Genomic DNA, 19,704 nt, shown 5'->3' with positions numbered 1-19,704 from the left:
ACAAAATGTGAAAACCCTAGCCGAACCCAGCCGAAGCCGCAGCCTCCCATCGATCCCAAATCCCTCCCGCGCCGTCACTCTCGCAGACAACTCCTCTCCTCCTCTCCTCGTCCTCCACGCGAGACGCGAGTGACAATAAACACCATGTTACAAAACATAATTACTCCAGTTATCAGCGCACAAAGCAGGCGAGTGACCTGCGGGGGCCCACGTGGAAGAAAAGCGCACCGCAGATATTTCTCCTAACTAACTAATCCATTCGGCCATTCCCCTTCTCCAAGGGTTTAAGGGAAAAACGGCGGCCCACTCGTCGGTAAGGGTTTTGTGGGCGTCCCTCCCCTCTCCCTCCCGCCGCCTCCATTCCCCGCGCCCCCATCCCCGGAGCCGGATCACCGCCGCTGAACCCCACCCCCGCCGGCCGCCACCTCCCGACCACCCCCAGCAGCACACCTCGCCGCCTCCCCATCCATGGCCGCCGCCTAGAACCCCACGCCCGCCGGCCATCCAGCACTCCTCGCTGCCCGTGGCGCACACCCGCCGCCGTGCCATCGCCCACCCCCGCCTCCCATGCGCTTCGCCTCCATCGCCGTCTCCGTTCCTCCTCGTCGGGACTTCGCTGCCTCCGCCCCGTCCGCGGGCTCTGGCAATTGGGCTTTCAGGTATGAGCTTGTTTCCATCCACTGATTTTAGTTAAAACACCACTCATTGGCCTCCGCAATTTCTGGCTCTAGATCCGCCCATGGTTCAGCCGACGAGAGAAATTCGAGTTCCTCCCGCCCCTGGCAACTGGAAAGCTGGACTCCAATTTCTCTTTTCAGGAGTGGGCGGTCATTTATTAGATGTATTAGTTAGATGCATAATTAAGCTGGGCCTCCTGACCAGGCCTGCGATACTGGCCGATTCAGTCGTCGCTGTTAGAAACTTGCCGCCTTGAATCCTAATTTCGTAGCAAGCGTCTGCTCTAGCAGCACCAGGTCCAATATGTAATTTTGTGCTTACTTGATCCCCAGTTGTGTTGTCACTGTTCTCAGCATTTAAGCTTTTGAACACAAATTGAGATTCGTGAAGCTACCGTTTCCCGGGCCTTTTAGTGTTTTGTAACATGGTGTTTACTGTCACTCGCCTGCTTTGTGCGCTGATACCTAATTACGGTTTTCTCCAGATGATGGCCAAAGGATTTCTAGCCAAGAGCGATAATGCAGGGACAAAGAAATCTCCCCTGCAAATCCAGATGCTGGAGAGTTTTTATTCTGGTAAACATGTGCTAGTGTTTCAAGCTCTTTTCCTGCTGTCATGTCTTATTTTTTTGTTGTTCAACTTTTTGTGCTGTCGCTAAAAATTTCCCGATCCAGAGGTACAATATCCTAAGCCAGAGGACGTGACAGAGTATGCGGCATCTGTTGGTTTGACTTACAACCAGGTCAGAATATGGTTCAAAGAGCGGAGGCGGAAAGAGAAGAGGCACATGGAAGCTGCAGAGGTTCACATGGAAACACAAGCTAGTGCAAGATCAAATTGGCCTAGATGTAGCAGCAGCAGGTCTTCCAATTCAAGTCAATCTCCAACCCAAGGTATTGCGGGTTTGCAGCCCGAGGATGACATTACTCTTGGTAGGAGTATGAGCCTTGTAGGAGAGAAACACACACTTTGATCACAAGTCCTATTTCCGAAGGATTATATTCTGAGGAAAGTCTTCCGCAAGGATGGTCCATCTCTTGGGGGTGATTTCGATCCCCTTCCTGACAGGGCACATGTCCATGTCAGGGGTCTGTCTCTAGTAGCGCTAAAGGTTACTTAGAAAGTCATTTATCATCATAGACATATTTTTCTATCTATGTGTCCCAGTAGGCTATTAAACCATGCAAAAGACCTGATTTGAAGCTTAATCAACCACCCAGTTCTATTAACAACTCTGGTAATTGTCTCATTTTTTGTTTGGTAAGTGTAGCACTTCTTATGTTCCATCTCAAAACACTGCTATTTACTGTAATTGTTCATTGACCATGCTATGTAAGTTTCATCCTTCTCTTTCGGCCATGCATTCCCTCATTCTTGTGTCCATCTCAAAATAATACCAATTGTGTTAACGAGTTAGCATGCTATGGAAGTCCCAACCTTTTCGTTGGGCTTCACTCATTTGTAATACGAAGATTGTATCGAGCAGCTTGTGCTTGATTGTGTTTGTCCTATTCATTTTTGCTTCAAGTTGTGGTTGCTTTGTAATGGCACTAAAGTAGACTTCTGGGTAAACAAGGGGAGTAGAATTAGCAGGATCTGCAAGCACCTTCAATCCCCATTTGATCTTTTCTGACACTAATGCTGCTAACATATTTTGCATACTTAATGTTCGAATTGCATTCTGTAGATGCGGTTAATACCCTCATCACTATATCATGTTGAATTGATTGCAGATACCACAGGACATCATTCCTACCAGGATCAAAGCGTTTTGAAGAAGAGAAAGGTATTGCTTAGCCTGCTCAAGTGTTCATTTCATTTCTAGCACAGGTTTTGTTTCCTGTTGGTGCCGTGCCTCGTCTCACTGTGTGTGGCTAATGACGACTGGTGCTTAATAGTCAGTATGGTCAAGCATAATTTTTGGTTTTCAGTACCAGAGCATTTTAGAAAAGCATAGTCACTAACTCACTATTTAGGCTAAGTACACATTTTCATTGTCGTTGCTAGCACATATTCCCCCCCCCCCCCCCGTGTTAATCATTGTTTACTGGTTGTTGCCATACCATTTGGTGCCATCATGATCATGGGCTAGTGTCATCTTCTGTGCTGGACTGCTGGTAGTCAGTCTGATCCAGCATCATCTTTATTTTATTATCAGGCCTCTTTTCTGTAATTAGAACAATGGTTTCTGGCTAAAAAGCACGGACACGGGGACGGAAAGACGGGGTTACACATACGGGGACACGGGATACGCCATTTTTCAAAAACAGCCATTCGGGGATATGGCAGGGTATATAAATATATAGAAAAGATAGCATGTAATAAAGATTTAATGATAATTTTTGGATCAGAGATTTTGTACTGGATATATGTTTTTCGAGAAAACGCAAGAAGAGCTTGCATTTCATTGCTTTGGAAAGAGGGTTTCGGTTACAATCCTCCTAGGAGGGAATTACAATGCTGAGGGCATGTTAGTGCACGTCCCAGGTTTGGGGCAAGATGGCACGAAGCCCGAGGGCGCCGGCTCTGGCCCAGAGGGTGGCCTCGTCTTTGATCTTCGTATTGATAAAAGACGAGGCCACCCTCTGGGCCAGAGCCCATAGAGGCCAGCCCTCGACGACCGACCTGCTCACGAAGATCAAAGACGAGGCCACCCTCTGGGCTGCCCCAAAGTCTTTTATCAATAGAAATGAGGCAACATATATCCAGTACATAGTCCATACGAACCCTCCACGCAGGCCCATGTAGCTCTCCACTCAGAGCCCATATAAGGTCCAGTTCCTGAAACCCTAGACTAGTCAGCTCCTCTAGCCGTTCTCTTCTCGTTTCCTCCAGCCGCCTGAGAGCTGCAGAGGGCAGAAGAAAAGACTGCGCCACCGCTTATATCTTCTTCCTCACTGCTGGCTGCAATCCCCATCTTCTCCCCGCCTGGTCCTTCTTCCTTGTCTTCGAACGCCTTGCCATCTTCCTCTCTGCTGGATGGATGTTCTTCGTCGGGGGTAGAGCTGGGCTTGGGGGAAACGGCGGCGGCAGCAACCTCGAGCCTACGCTGCGGTGGCGAGGCTGCCTCCTGAGTCCCCACCATATCTGCCGTATCCAGATTTCTTTCCCCTTATGGAATACTGCAGGATACGTGTATCCCGGCGTATCTGTGCGTGTCCCCATACCCCCCTGTAGTAGGACGTCAATTCGGCAGTTTCTGCCGTATCCATGCTTTGTAGGTTTCTGGAAACTTTTGGGCCAGGATATACAATAAGAAATCCCATGTATTTTGTGGGCCAAGAGATGGCCCCCACATTTGAATTGGTATAAAAGATTTACAGTTCCTGCCTTAGTATCACTTTTGTTCAGCTATTTGCCGTAACAGTCTTTCTGAAGGCACTCTAATGTTCATTTTTATTTTGTTAGATGTAAGATTAGAGATCCACCGTATTTGTTTTTTAAAATTCTTGTGTTCTTTTGCCAGTTGCTGATTGACAAATTATTTTAGTGCCTGAGATGAAGATGCTGTCAGCTAAACTGACCTTTTGTGCTTATTGTCCCTTTTTGTAATTGTAATCCATGTTAATTTGTTTCCATTTGTTATATTGAGACCTCTAATGTCAGGTGCCCACCTTTCTAAAAAAATGTTCATCTGCAGATCATGTCGCCTACTGCTCAGAGATCCACTTTGCCATTTGAGAACAATGATCCTGTGAGGAAGCATGGAAAGGGCAAAGGTCTAATGACAGTGTGGCATGCAATGTATTCCCAAACTGCAGAAATTCAAGATTGCTCCAGTTTCATTGATGAAAGTGGTTGCTTGAGGTCATTGAGACCATTCGAAGATTGTGGTCGAAAGCTTGCCCAAGTAAAGTTGCTTATTTAATTTGATCTGATACAGCCTATGTTATCTGAAACTTTAGTAGTTGTATATTCTGAATTAGCAACTCAGAATTTCCTCCTTTTAACCGCATTAGGTGCAGAGACAAACTTCGCCACAGAAGAAAGTAAACAAAAAGAGTAGACCTCCACCGAGTAAAAGAAAGGTAAGCTTTATTACTTGGAGAAGTCCACATATGGAGATAATGAGCTAACTTCTAGTCTTCTAGAATGAGAATCTAGACCTTTAAAGCTATTAAATGGCGGTCATTTAGAAGGAAAGCACATATGGAGATATTTAGAATGAGAATCTAGTCTTTTTTTTTTTGCAATTCGACCTTTTTAATCTGGTTAAACGGAACTTAATCTGCCTTTTGTGTAGTATGCTAATGGTGATTTCTCACTATTTTAGGTGCCATGTGGCAGAGTTACTGATTTGACGGAGCATCCTCCAGTGGAGTGCCATCTTTCAGTTGATGAATCAGAATCCTCAGAACTACGAACTGAACAGGCTACTTTAGTTGATGATGAGGAGCTTGAGCTCAGTGAGTTACAAGCAGGTCCTAATCCGTTAAGATGTTCAGCTCATCTTTCTTCAACTGGGAGACATGGCTGCCCCCTTTGTAAAGGTTTGCAATATCATCCTCTACCTCTTTGTTCTCATTTTTTCTAATATAAGCCAATTTACTTAAGTATTAGTGCTTCTCTTGCAGATTTACTTGCCAGGTTTCCTCCACCAAGTGTCAGGATGAAACAACTATTTCCCACAAAACCTTGGGAGTCATCACCTGAAATGGTGAAAAAGCTCTTCCAGGTTAAATGCAACACATTACTTTGAGAATACATGAGTAGTATTATCATCATTAATGGAATTTACCTTACATGAAATGAAAAAAAGCTCATGATCAGTCTGTTCAACTTCTATATTCTATTAACTTATGGAATTTACTGCATAGTGATTAGTGAATGATCGTACATGTCTTATGCTGGTCGTGGAACAAGACTGGTTTCAATAATCTTTCCATACTGGTACCAATTTTGTTCATGAATCCAACCAGTAGTTTACCGGATTTAGTTGCATATTGGCAGCAGGAATATTAGACATGTCTCCTATAATATATTTGGTTATTTTGTTTGGAACATTAATGGCCTAAGCATGTTGTTAAAAATCTCAATAGCCCATATGTACTTGGTTAACTGAAAAGTTCTTTCTTCCTTCACTTATTGTTTGTGTTACTGCCGTGCTCGTAGATTTTGGTGCCCTCACCTTTCCTCTACTAGTTTTCATGTTGAAACTGTGGCCAGCATCTGTTAATTCAAAAATATTCTTGGCAGGTTGTCCGGTTTGTCTACACACATTTTGGTAGTCTGGATGTTCATCCCTTTACGTTTGATGAGTTTGCACAAGCATTCCATGACAAGGTGCAAATTTTGTTAAATCTCCCTGAATTTGGTATAATTTGCTGTATTATTTTCTTATTGTGCAAATGTGACCTCCAGGACTCCTCGTTGTTGGGGAAAGTACATGTCAGTCTTCTCAAGCTACTTATGTTAAACACAGAAAGGGGCAGCGGCAGTGTGTTTGTTCCAAGATCGTCTAAAGATAGCAGATTCTTAAGCTTTCTGAACTTTGTGAGTTTCAAAACGTGCTCTACACTTTAGTTCATTTCCAAGATAGAATTACATTTGTGCTTATTCTAGAGCTATTATGCTGTGGCGTCATTTCAGCATTGTCGGACAGTTCACATATGAATTTTGAATGAGTGGAGAACTTAGTAGTAGGTTCATTTTATTAGTTTTCTTCAGTCTGATTGTACCTTGTTGGGTATATTTATTTATGTTGGCGGAAGTATTGACGAGTTTGTTGCACACTGTGTAAAGTTTATAGTTCGAATATGATGCTGCATTCGGAACTCAAAAGTATATGGTCTTAGACTAGTGCTGGAGTAGAGCAATTTGTCGAGCCGTTTCATTACCATGCACTTTTTTTTTGTTATGCTCCTGTTCCAGTCTACTCTAGATATCAAGTTAATGATTTCCTTGAAGAACAATATGGCCTACAGGGTCTAATAAATGACAGCTTAGGATGAATCAGTTTTGTTTTCTAGTAGCACGAGGCTACTGACTTGTGTCATCGTAATTCATTACATTGAGTAACAGTGATCGTGCAATAGCCAATAAGTGTGACATCAACATGATCCTTATCTTTCTATATGGTCTGATAAATCATACTACTTTGTGTGGAGAAACTGACTATGCTATTCTTCTCATATTTACATTTATTTAGTTCCATGACTTTGTCAATTGCGGCACCAAACTTCTGTTTCAGTTGAGGTGTTCGTCTTGTCACACTTCCCATAGAATGCGGACCAGAGTCTGAGTTTCACTGAGCTAGTAATTGTCTTGCTTTCTTTTCTTATAGATTCGATGGGAGGTAACTAGATAGAATTCAGACTACTTGATGCTGCTTCATTAGGGCAAATGTCTTGAATGAATGCATAAGAGAACTGTCATCCTGCATACCTGCTTCCTGTTTGAAGTACTTTAATCTGAAAAATGCAATAGCTAAATGGTTTGCCTCTATGTTTCTCTTTCAGGTTAGAGAACAAGAATTCGATGTGAATTTTTGGATCAAATCCCTGAATTCTCTTACTTGGGTTGAAATACTACGCCAGGTTCTGGTTGCTTCAGGTTTTGGTTCAGATCATCATATGCTGAATCGGAATTTTTTTAACAAGGTACTTAATGAGACACCTCATTATTCTAGATCTAACACTTGTATGTGGGCGTGCATGCCTTTCAGGTTACAGCTACCAATATTTGTATATATGCTGTAACAATAGATCCCCCCCCCCCCTACTTCTATTATGTTTCAAACTAACATGTCCTTTTATTTAATTATAGGAAAAAAATCAAATGGTTAAATATGGGTTACGTCCTCGTACACTGAAAGGTGAATTGTTTGCACTATTGTCTAAGAAAGGAAGCAGTGGGTTAAAGGTTGCTGAACTTGCCAAATCACCACAGGTAGTTTCAGAAATAAACGTTTCATATTGATGATAGCTGGCCTTCTGTATATACTTTTGGTTGAGTATCTCCGTGGCATTTACTTGATTGTTCTCTTCAGATTATTGGTATTAATCTCTCTGGCGCATCAGAAGTAGAGCAGCTTATTTTCTCAACTCTCTCTAGTGACATCACATTGTTTGAGAAGATTGCGCCTTCTGCATATCGTCTCCGTGTTGATCCTCGGATTAAAGGAAAAGAAGATCCTATATCAGATACCGAGGATTCTGGAACTGTTGATGATGATGGGGATGCTAGCAGCAGTGGTGATGAATCTGATGGTCCACAAGAGAGTTATCCTGAGCATGAAAGTAGAATTGTCAGGTGGAGACAGAAAAACGTAAATAAAAATATGAATAAATGTAGTGAAATTGATGAAAGTTATTCTGGAGAACGGTGGCTTCTGGGGTTGATGGAAGGCGAGTACTCAGACCTAAGCATCGATGAGAAGCTGGATTGCTTGGTTGCTTTGATAGATGTTGTTTCTGGTGCTGGTTCTGTTCCAAGGCTTGAGGTAACCTTCACTCTCTTCCGGTATATTTCAATTGCAACATCTCATCTTTGTTCAAGGCATCATTGCTTAAACCTTACTCCCTCCGATCCAAAATAGGTGTCACAGTTTTGGGCTAAGGTTAGTTCGACCTAAGTTCAAAACTGCAACACTTGTTATGGATCGGAGGGAGTACTGAACTTGCAAAATGACCATCTAGGACTTAAAGGATCATTATTCTTTTTCATTATTGTTAATGTTGCCCTGTATGAAGTTTGCTAGCTGACTACAGTGCTCTGTCTTGGTAATGTAAGTACATGAATAGTTTGGATGTTCTTAGAAGTGATCAGATGAGTTAAGAGAGCAAGGTCTCATTTTTTAGAAGATTATGGCATTATGTCAGTTCTTTTTTTCTTTTAAATCATCCAAACCCATGAACCATTTATGCAAATTTACCTCCACTGAATTTTCTTCTTCTGTTGATGTGCTTAATTCACTTCTCCACAACTAACATAAATGATCGCACTTTCCTAACTATACTATGGTCGCGTCTCCTTATTGCTTAGGCAGAATTAGGAGAAATGGACATTTTAAGTAGATACTACTTTCATTAGGATATGTATATGGACATCTTAAGTGAATAGTGCCTGCCTTAGGTTACCGTATAACTCATTTGAAGTATTCGAAGTGAAAATACATACAATAGCCATTTCTCAGTTGTTGGGAAACTTAATCTTGGATAACTTTGTTGTGTTCACGTTCCAAGTTAAAGCTCAGCCTTCATACAAATGTTCTATTCTCTATTTGTATGCCCTGTTGGAAAGCTGCAGAATCTTATATTTTTGTTTTCTACCTTTCATAGGAACCACAAAGTGTCCTGTCTAACATACAGAGAGCACAGTCGCATGCCTCAGGTGGGAAGATAAAGAAGTGTACAAGAACCATTTATCAATCTAGTGATGAGTACTTAAATAGACCAGGAAGCTCGCACAGTTTTGATTCTTCTATGCAAGGACAATCAGGAAGCCTGAGGAGTCAGGATTACATTGCCGACTCTGGAGCTAACGAATCACCCACAGGATTTGCACATCAGCCACAAATTGTTCTCTTAGGATCAGATCGCAGATATAACAATTACTGGCTCTTCCTTGGCCTTTGTAGAGCAGATGATCCAGGGCACCGTAGGGTTTACTTTGAGTCCTCAGAAGATGGTCACTGGGAAGTGATAGATTCACCACAGGTTGCCCACCTGCTTAATTTGCGTAGTATCTAAATTTGCCTCTTATTTAATCACTTGAGGTTAAACTTCCACAAATAAAGTTACCGGCCCTTTTTTGTGTGCATTGCAGGATTTACTCTCGCTATTGTCTGTCCTAGACATCAGAGGCACCAGGGAAGCTCATCTTCTTGCATCAATGAAAAAGAGGCAATCATGTCTTTTTGAAGGCATGAAAAAACACTTGGAAGATGGGTGTGTAGTTGCGCTCACAGCATCATCTGATTCTTCTCGTTCCGAGACAAGCAGTGGAAACAGATATTCACCCAAGCCAAGTAGTGGAGATGGAGCTTCACCCCTATCAGACATTGACAGTGCTTCTGTTCCAACATATCTAGCTGGTAATCTTCAAAATGCATCATCTGCAATAGGAATTGAAGTTGGGAAGAGAAGTGATGAGAAGATGTCAAAGTGGGAAAGGTTGCAAGCATTAGATAAATGGATCTGGACTTCTTTCTATTCTTCTCTTACTGCTGTTAAGTGTGGCAAGAGATCATTTAAGGAATCACTCGTTCATTGTGAAAGTTGTCATGATCTGTATTGGAGAGATGAAAAACATTGCAGAATATGCCACTCTACTTTTGAGGTTGGTTTTGATCTTGAAGAAAGACATGCTATACATGTGGCAACATGCAGGGAGCCTGAGGATTTGTACGATGTGCCAAATCATAAAGTTCTTCCTTCGCAGCTACAGGCACTTAAAGCAGCCATTCATGCTATTGAGGTGAGTACTAGAAAATGGTTGTTCTACGCAGAGTTTATTGTCTGGGATCTACGTTAAGAAACTATGATACATGGTGATTCAAAGTTGAGTTATGTTTCTGTATTGGATCGCCAGTCACTTGTTTGGTCACAAATAGCGTATGTATTTCATAGCAGCTTCTTAATCATATTTTCCCCTCATTTTGTGTGCGCTGATGTAGGCACTTATGCCTACGGCAGCTTTTGCTGGTTTGTGGATGAAGTCTTCGCACAACCTGTGGGTTAAGCGGCTGCGACGAACATCATCATTACCCGAGCTTTTGCAGGTCAGTATCTTTTTCCTGTTTACACCGTAATATCAGAACATTCATTCAGTTTCAGGTAATTTACACAGTATGTACTGGCTTTTGTTTTGCCATGTTTCTCCCCTGCAGGTTCTTGTTGATTTTGTTGGGGCAATTGATGAGGATTGGTTGTACCAAAGCTCATCAGCAGTAAGCTTTAGTTCATATCTGGATGACATTACTGTATACTTCCAAACGATGCCACAAACGACGTCTGCAGTTGCACTCTGGGTTGTCAAATTGGATGCCCTCATTGCACCTCATTTGGCACAAGCTGATTCTGGCAGAGGATTAGGCAAAGGGTCCATACAGACAAGTATGTATTTGCCTGATTCTCAATATTATGTATTCCTTCCGTTCCGATGAATAAGGCGTGTTTCGTTTCGTTAAGACAATTGACCAACAATTACTCTTTTAATATTTGATTTATGTGATGCAAAATCACTGTCATAACAAAGTACTACTCCCTCCGTCCGGAAATACTTGTCGAAGAAATGCATAAAAATGAATGTATCTAGAACTAAAATACATCTAGATACATCCATTCCTCCGACAAGTATTTCCGGACGGAGGGAGTACTTTTATATACGAATCTAGTGACACAAATTTCAGGTCATATAAATATAACTTTGTATTTATGTAGTAATTATTGGTCAAATGCATGTCTTAACGAAACAAAATACGCCTTATTTTTAGGAATGGAGGGAGTAATGTTTAATATGCTTCTTATATTTGCGATTTGTCTTAATTTATTACTCCCTCCGTCCCATAATATAAGACAGTTTTGCAAGCTAAAACATCTTGCAAAACGATCTTATTTTATGGGACGGAGGGAGTACAATCAATGCCTTTGTTCCGTTGAAGCACTTGCGTTTGAAGTTATTATCAGAACATCAGCCTGGAACATAAATGATCACATAAGCCCAGCAATTTAATGCCATATACCAGTACTAGAAACAGTATTAGGGAAACCTTTATCTGATATATATGCCGTTTGTGATTGTATGCCATTGTCGTGTGTGGCTATATTATTCATTCTAGCTACTCCTTTAGAATTTTGATGCTATTTTTTTTAAATGTTGGGTCATTCCTCCAATAATATTTTGTGTATTATACGATACAGGAGCGCAGGCATGCTTGAGATAGCTAGGAAGGGACTAGATGGATTATTTTGTGCGGTGCCCCAGCTGCCACTATTTTTTTTTTTGCATCAGTTCCAATCTTTCGATTGATGCCCGCGCTTTTTCTCGAGGCGAGACGAGCATGATGCCCTTTTCTTGCCTTCATCTTGATGCCTTCAGCTTTGAGGTTATGACCTTGAATTCTGCAGAAGCCACGGCATCTCCATCGGATGGTCGATGGTGTGTGTACAATAATGTAACACTAAGAAATCTTTGTTAATAATCATTGCTCCGGCTTTGTAATTTCCTTTTTGTACTTGAAGTGGTCAGCGAGGCACCTGACTGAATAACATAATACCTATTTTCATGTAATAGAAGGGCTATATAGATTTTTTTGCCAGTTTGCTAGGTCGGGTAGGTAGGTATGTCTTCTGGTTGCAGGAGAACATGGCGGCCCACTGTGCTACTTTGTGTATTCCCGTTGTGCTTCAGGACATTGTAGAGCTTGTCTGCTATTGGTATTTCTTGCGTTGCATAATTTTGATCTTTATATCCAAGGGTTTGCCTTCAGGGCACTTCATAGTTTTATTTCTAATCACTAAAGGACTCAGAGAAAATTAATTAGAGACAGGATGAAGCCTGAAAATGAGCATTGATTTTGCCGAATGCAGCTAGTTCAAAAATAGTGCTACAAGTACTTTCCATATTTTTTGGTCAACTTTGCCTGTCAGTTTGACTAAATAAAATAAACTTTGACTAAACTTTATATGCCGCCCACTTGTATGTTGGTACTCCCTCTGTCCGGGAAAAGTTTTCCTTAGTTCATTTACAATTTTTCAAAAAAAAAACACTTAATCTTTTAAACTTATGCTAATCCAGCCCCCTCTGTTTCTTCCTCCTGCTGTCGTCCGCGCGCACCGTGGTCGCCCCAGCCATCGTCGGCACCCGCAGGGGCTAACCTGTGCCACCGCGCGAACCTTCGCCGCCCTTGCCCACCTGTGCCGCCCGCATGGAGTATTTAACCAAAAACTATCACAATTCGCGGAAACGTGACAGAAAACTATCATTTTACGATTTTGTCCCGAAAACTATCACTTTTTTAATAATCCGTTGCAAAAAACTACCAAGTGAGAAAACTGCACGCTTTGCCTGGGTTAGACCCGAATCTGACTACCCGACCCCACACATAAGCGGGCTAAAAATGCAATCGGGTCTCTAGTTTTTCTTAAAAAAAGCAATCCAGTCCGAGGTCAGCCCGAGGTCACATATCTTCACCGCGCCCTCGCCGCCGACGAGGACGATGCCGCGCTCGTGCATCCTCGCGGCGCCGCTCAGGAGCTGCCGCATGACGCGGCGCGTCTCCTCCTCCGTGAACGGCCGGCGGCGAGCGCGCAGGACGTGGCCGAGGCTCGGGCCGACGTGCTCCAGGACGAGGCTGCACTGCCCGCTGCGGAGGTCCCGCGCGATGCCGTGCAAGCCGACGACCGAGGGGTGGCCGCGGCACGCAGCACCCACGCTGCCGTCTCCTGCTACGCTCCGCGCCGCCGCAGAGAGGAGGTGAAGGAGCTCCGCCCCGCCGCCTGCTTAGCTCCGCGCCGCCGGACGCCACCAGGACGCGCCTAGCTTAGCTTCGCGCCGCCAGACAGCTCCACGCCGGCTGGACGCGGCTCTGCCTAGATCCGCCCATCAGAGAGGAGGAGGAGCTCCGCGCCGTCGGACAGCTCGAGCACGGGCGGGGAGCAGCCAAGCAGCACGGCCGGTTCCAGCCCGCTGCCGCTGCTGATTCCCGCCGGCCATGGCTGTCGCAGCCAGCAGCCATCTTCTCCAGGCGTGTTGCTGGCCGGCCCTGGCGATGAGCTCGCCGGCGTGGTGCTGGCCGGCTCCGGCGAGGAGCTCGCCAGCAAGGACCCGATTGCTTCTTTTTTTTCTTTCAGGGACCCGATTGCTTTTTTTAAGAAAAACTAGGGACTCGATTGCATTTTTAGCCCGCTTATGTGTGGGGTCGGGCAGTCAGATTCGGGTTTAACCCAGGCAAAGCGAGCAGTTTTCGCACTTGATAGTTTTTTGCCACGGATTAATAAAAAAGTGGTAGTTTTCGGAACAAAATCGTAAAGTGGTAGTTTTCTGTCACGTTTCCGTGAATTGTGGTAGTTTTTAGTTAAATACTCGCCCGCATGGAGACAAGTTGCGCCACCCGCCGGCCACCTACTCCGCGGCTGAAGGGCGCTGCACCGCCGCTATCCCCTCCCGCGGTGACCCCTCCCGCCAGCCCAGGGTTGCGCCGCCGCTATGCCCTCCCGCCGCCTAGGGCCTGCGCCGCCGCTATCCCTTCCCGCCGCCCAGGACCTGCGCGCGCCTGCGTCTCGAGCGGCTGGAGCTGGAGCTCCCGGCGGGCCTCGACCTCAAGCTCGTCCTCAAGCTCCCAGCGGGCCTGCTCCTGTGCAAGTTGTTGCTCCTCCGCCCGTAGCTCCCCTGCTCGTGCTGCTGCCAGTGAGAAGAAGCACCCCTCTGTAAATCTGCTCCTCTGCCTGCTTGCTCGTGGTGCTCCAATTTCTGTACATTGCAATTTCAAACACTACTCATCATGTTCACTGAAGAAAATTGATCTGCTTTTAAGAAAACTGATCATGTTCTCTGAAGAAAATTGATCTGCTATTAAGAAAACCGAACATGTTCTCTGGATGGGTAGCATCAAGTTAACTGAATGCATCAAGAGCAACTGGTCCAGATTTGGCAAAATTACAAGTTAAAATGCATCATCAAGAGCAACTGGACCAGATTGTTGTTGTTATGGTCTAAAATGGGAGAAGGAAAAAATGTTATGCCTCTGTCAATTGTTGAATTATTCAGAGTATTTGAATTATTCAGAGATCCATGTTATGTATCCAGGATAATGCACAATTGCAGTGTCCATGTATCATAGGATAATCAATTGCAGTGTTAAATTCAGTCAGTGTGTACTCCAAGTAGTGATTTTAAATTCAGTCATCAAAATACAGTCAATTTTTCTACACAATTATGCAGATGAGTGTAAATTCAATCAATAACTTGCACTAAGGAATTTGTTCTCCAGGTAGAGATGAGTGTAAAAATGGTCCAATAATAGTAGTGTCATGGTGAGCTAAAGATTATGCAGATGAGTAAAAATTAAGTTGCCAGGCAGATAATGGTCCAATAATAGTAGTGTCATCCTGTTTTTGCTAATTTATCATTGCGAAGCACTTGGTACAAAGCTGGCATCCTGCCATGGAAGACAATGAACTGTTTTGTGTTTTATTAGCAGAGAAGATAATGCAAACTAACTAGCCTGCATTGGAAAAGACAACATGTAGATGAGTGTAAAAATGGAGATGATCCAATAATAGTAGTGTCATGGTGTGCTACAGATTCATGCATAATTTGGAATATTGTTGGATCATCTCCATTTTTACACTCATCTGCATGTTAGAAAAGACAACTCCGGATAACTCAAGTTAACTGAATAAAATCTTGTTACTGTCAACTCCGAAAAACTGAAGATTTCTGAATCTACACGCACCCTGTTCGAAATCGATTTGCAAGGCATCCTGTTGGCTTTCTTCCTGTGGATCAACGTCTTCTGCGGACCAGACAAAACAGGACAAATTGCATTCAGTAAAGGAAACTTGTGACTATTTTTTTGTCAAACAAGAGGACACCATCTATCACCACATGTTCCTGGTTGAACCAATGTCACCACAGGGTGTGATTGGAATACAAGAAAAATAAGAATGTAAGAAAATTTACTAGCAGTGAGCAGTGAGCAGTTAGCAGGGAAGACAGACATCACTTTTTAAATGCTAGCTTCAGAAAATTCAGTTAGCAGTGAGCAGTGAAGACAGACATAGCCCAATAATCATCTTCTTAGTTGAAAGCATTTTATTCACATAATCCTAAAATTTCTACACACAGATTGGGCAAGCAATATTCCTAAAATTTCTGCAATCACAGTATATTTGGTCAATGCAAATTGAGCACTCATGAAACAAGTCTTGGTCAATGCAACTATGTGCTGCTAGTGCCTTTTGTCCTTGTGGTTGGGCACAGTTTGGCACAATCTGGTCATCTGACCAAAACAAAAGGTGGGCGGATGTCTTAAGATGCTGTAGTGTATTCTGAATTTTCTCAACAAGTGAATAATGCACTCAAAAGTTTACTGGGAAAATGCAGATGCTAGTGTTGGTTTAGTTTAAAACCAGAGGGACAGAGAGACTAGAACAGAACACAATAACATGGGAGTATAATAGACAAGTGATAGAAATTATCAGAAGAAAAAAATAACCTGTGTTTGTTTTGGTCAGAGGAAGGTGCTGTTGCTATCAATTCACAATAACCTGTGTTTGTTTTGCTGCTAATCTTACATTAGCTTAACTGAATCTGGAAAGATTGGGAAAGTATTCCTCCTAACTGATTTTGGCCAGCCTATTTCTGCATCTCTGTCTTTATGCCGAGCTTGAGTGTGAGCAGCAGCATGGCCAAATGCTCGATCGGATGCTGTTTAGGTAAAAACAAGGGAGATTAGTGTACTCATGCTACCAAACTGACGGCAGTTTTTTGCTTTCTGTCAGATGGAGACGAGCAAGTGCTGCTGGACATTGCTCTGAATGCTTCAACTGAATGCTCTGACTGAAACCCAGCCAAAAGATTCAGTCTGTACCTCGACGGCGCATCAGGTGGGAGAGGAAGGACTTACCAAGACGCAGTCCACTGAAGAAGCCTTGCCGGCGAACGGAATCCCCCTCCTCCTCCTCCTCCGCGGACGGGCGCACGGCCAAGGCGGCGACCGGCGCGTAGGCCCGCGACGCGGCGGCCCACTCGCACCCGAGGTCGCGCAGGCACAGCACGAGCCACTGCTGCATGCCCCGTGCCTCCTCCGGCGGCAAGGGCGACGAGGAGGATGTGTCGTCCCTGCGCTCGAGCAGGAGACACGGTGGGAGGAGAAGAGCCGATTTTTGTGGTGAAAGAGGGGAGATTCAGGAGGTAGGCAAGGGGGCTGCCGCAAGGTAGGAGGGAGCGGCGAAGGAGGAAGCTGCGGCGGCGGAGGAGGACGCATGGGAGAGCAGGGGAGCAGCGTGGCGAAGCTGAACAGGGGAGCTCCGACGGCCATGCGCCTGTGTCGGAGCGGCAAGTTGTGTCGGGAGTTTCGGGAGGGGTTTTCTGCAAAAACATCACGAGGACAACTTTTCCCGGATGGAGGAGAGTCAAAATATATCTCGCCAAAGTGCGAATCTTCTGAGCAGAAAATGCAGCTGAAAGGATTTTTCACTTGGTTTGTTAGTATAATAGAATTGAAATGTTCCCAGTCATATGGCCAACACAGGGTAATATTGCTTTACTGTTTCAAATTAACAACAGTGTACATCCATCCCAGTATCCCAGTATTACAGCAGAAGTAATACATATATTTGGCAATTCGCAATCACCAAACGACCAAACCATTCACCCTCCATTACAAAAAATGACAGCCTAATCTACAAAGGCGGGGCTGATGGTGAAGACAGCAACGATCTTGTGCTAGAACATTCAGGTTGCAATGCTCCAATCCACCAAGAATCAAAATCGATCATGATGAACCACCGAATACCTGCAAGTGCGATGAAAGCAGGTCAAATGACTAGCTAGCTAACATAAAAGCACCACCAGGTAAGCTGCCAGAGGGCTGCACACTTACTCCGGCCAGAATATTTTTTGAGAGCTTTGCCTTTTTATTAGGGCCTCTCTCCTCAACTGCTCTATTCTGTCGAGGAATTGGACGATCGTTATTCGTCTCACCAACATCATTGGATTCTTTTCCTTCCGGCTTTTGCTTCTGTTTCAAGGATGTCACCAAGGTATATAGATATCTTAGTAATGAAACTTACAGTGAACGACAAAATAAGGGAGAAAATATCGAGTGTTCGAGCTAGCTTGTAACTGAACAGTTTTTCCTACTATATCCAAACCATGTGTCTGGAACTCAGATAAAGATGATACATAACAGAAAGAAAATGCCCAACATGAATTATGCTAGAAGTTAAACAATAAAGCATACCTTTTTTATGCGCTCACGAATAAATTTCTGTGTACGAGACTTTTCAGCATTAGAGAGATAATGATCACGTTGTTTCTTCGCAGCTGTTATCTCCAACGTTAATTTCTGTTCCCTGATATGAGTCTTCTCAGCTGCATTAAACTCCAAGGATTAGACTACATATAAATCAGTTCACACTGCTAAGAAGTTTGTAGCTACTTTACAGTTTTGTACTTCAGGCATACCTATTTCACCAACCAGATCATCCCATTTGAACTTCCTGAGATATTTTATGTTCCAGATGTCATAATAAAATGACGACCTCTTCTTCCCACCTAATAAGATACATCATTAACACAGATGGCCATTAACAATTGTCAGACGAGAATAATTGAGCTCTCTAGCACACATAGTATGTGTCAAGTCAAGCATGACAGAGCTGACAAAACCAACCCTTTTGGCCAAAAAATTGGGGGGGGGGGGGGTTGAGGGTCGAGCGATAAAAATGAAGAACAGATCATCCATATTCAGTACTAATGAAATCTAAGATAAACCAACGTTAACATAGAAAGAATAAAACACATGAAACAAAGAACCAAGAACAACCTATTTGTTCACCATTAAGCAGATTAGCCACCCTCTTGGCGACGCTTTTCTTTGCAAACTCAACCCACCTACAAAGGTTTTAGGAACAGTATTAAGGGCATACAAGTAACAAATACAACAATAGTAAAATATGTCGAAATTGTGAAATATTACACACCATACTGTATGTTTAAATGACTACTCCAGAAATGTAATAAGTAGACATGCTAAATATTGGTGCATGTTTGACTTTCAGCATAAAACCGAAAAAAACGAGATCTAGCAAGTCTCTCCAAAGCAGCTCATCTGTTTATTTTTCATAACATACCCTTCGGAGTAAGCCTTCGCTTTAACGTTACTATGCTTGCGATGACCTTGACCTGTAGGAAAGACATGACATTAGTACATAACAGATAAGAAGTCGGGTTCTTTTCATTTGTCGCTGCCTGCATGGTATACTGCCGCAGCAACAAGTGCAATCAGCATGCAAAACATGATTATCATTTGATGACATGCTCTATTTCAATTTTCCCCTTCCCCTAGAAGAAATGAAGAATGTTTTCACAAATACAAGCAAGACAAACCAACCTAGAACTCCATGAACAGCCTTCTGCGACCAAAATACAGCCTTGCTACACAGATCGAGGCATGTTATTTGCAGCAGAAAACTCTGCACGGGGTTACGCGCATCTCCTTGATCATCCAAGGGAGACATCAATATCAGATAAATATGGTTTGTTCTCTTTGGTTTTCCTGCTATACACACGACACTGTGCGGCCGATGTTTGCACGATTCTGCCGATCAAACCGTGCATGTGTGGCACAAAATGGAGGCCGACCGCTGGATCAAGCGTGGTCCGGTGTTCTGCTACTGAATATCGTCTGCTGAGTAGTTCCGTTCTAGACTAGACTCGCTAACATCATTGCATTAACTTTGGTAAAAACATCAGGTCTCCTTTCAGCTCTGTGTGTTCCTAGCTTTGGTACCGTATCACAAATCAAACATACAGGACGCAGCCACCGATTCAGTTCATGACGGGGGATTACCTTCGGGGACGAGGTAGATCCTCTGCACTTCGCCGTACTTGGAGAAGATCTGGCGGACGTGCGACGGGTTCATGTGGGGAGGGACGCGGCTGAGGTAGCACACCCCGCGCTTGCTCAAGCCGTCCACGCTCTTCTTCTTCAGAGGCCGCCGCTTCCTCTTCTTGCCGGCCACTCCAACCTCCTCGCCTTCGCTCCCGGTGCCTCCTTCCCCCTCTCCGACCATGTCTTCCTCTTCGTCGTTGTGGTGCTCGTTCTCGGTGGCCTCTGCCATGGCTGGCGGTCGGCGGGTTGACGGTCGCCGACTGGGTGGTAGAGGCGTGTGTTAGACTGAGGCGGCGGGCTGAACGTCGGCGGGTGCGTCGCTAGTCGGGGGGAGCGGTTCGCGGGCGGCGGCGGTGGAGCTAAACGGCGGCACGCTAGGTCTGGGGGCCTCTGGGATACTGAGGAAGGCTGGGCCAGATGAGACAGGAGGAAGGAGAGGCTCCTGCGCACTGGGGACACGCTCT

The 19,704-nt window shown here is 44.2% G+C and overlaps 2 protein-coding genes and 1 long non-coding RNA gene across 3 annotated transcripts; 1 reads left to right on the top strand and 2 right to left on the bottom strand.

Annotated features, from left to right (window-relative positions):
- Nucleotides 1–374: 374 nt before the first annotated feature.
- LOC123043831 (homeobox-DDT domain protein RLT3) lies at nucleotides 375–12,095 on the top strand. The gene is made up of 18 exons (XM_044466423.1): nucleotides 375–659; nucleotides 1,163–1,253; nucleotides 1,353–1,571; nucleotides 2,412–2,464; nucleotides 4,319–4,528; nucleotides 4,638–4,706; nucleotides 4,952–5,168; nucleotides 5,253–5,353; nucleotides 5,875–5,961; nucleotides 6,040–6,171; nucleotides 7,137–7,277; nucleotides 7,444–7,566; nucleotides 7,667–8,119; nucleotides 8,958–9,335; nucleotides 9,445–10,095; nucleotides 10,295–10,399; nucleotides 10,508–10,733; nucleotides 11,541–12,095. The coding sequence occupies exons 2-18, from the start codon at nucleotides 1,163–1,165 to the stop codon at nucleotides 11,561–11,563; spliced, it is 3,279 nt and encodes a 1,092-aa protein (XP_044322358.1). The 5' UTR covers nucleotides 375–659; the 3' UTR covers nucleotides 11,564–12,095.
- An 88-nt stretch (nucleotides 12,096–12,183) lies between these two features.
- Nucleotides 12,184–16,670, bottom strand: LOC123043833 (uncharacterized). The gene is made up of 4 exons (XR_006419623.1): nucleotides 16,250–16,670; nucleotides 15,839–16,050; nucleotides 15,077–15,136; nucleotides 12,184–14,091 (listed from the first exon to the last, which is right to left on the bottom strand). It is a non-coding gene; the product is annotated as an uncharacterized lncRNA (long non-coding RNA).
- A 194-nt stretch (nucleotides 16,671–16,864) lies between these two features.
- Nucleotides 16,865–19,654, bottom strand: LOC123043832 (pre-rRNA-processing protein ESF2). The gene is made up of 7 exons (XM_044466424.1): nucleotides 19,199–19,654; nucleotides 18,480–18,531; nucleotides 18,173–18,240; nucleotides 17,812–17,901; nucleotides 17,588–17,718; nucleotides 17,228–17,365; nucleotides 16,865–17,140 (listed from the first exon to the last, which is right to left on the bottom strand). The coding sequence occupies exons 1-7, from the start codon at nucleotides 19,467–19,469 to the stop codon at nucleotides 17,120–17,122; spliced, it is 771 nt and encodes a 256-aa protein (XP_044322359.1). The 5' UTR covers nucleotides 19,470–19,654; the 3' UTR covers nucleotides 16,865–17,119.
- Nucleotides 19,655–19,704: the final 50 nt, after the last annotated feature.

The sequence above is a fragment of the Triticum aestivum genome, chromosome 2B (genome assembly GCF_018294505.1).
Source record: "Triticum aestivum cultivar Chinese Spring chromosome 2B, IWGSC CS RefSeq v2.1, whole genome shotgun sequence".
NCBI classification, from domain to species: domain Eukaryota; kingdom Viridiplantae; phylum Streptophyta; class Magnoliopsida; order Poales; family Poaceae; genus Triticum; species Triticum aestivum.
The sequence above is the reverse complement of the archived record's forward strand: the minus strand, read 5'-3'. Positions and strand labels throughout refer to the sequence as shown.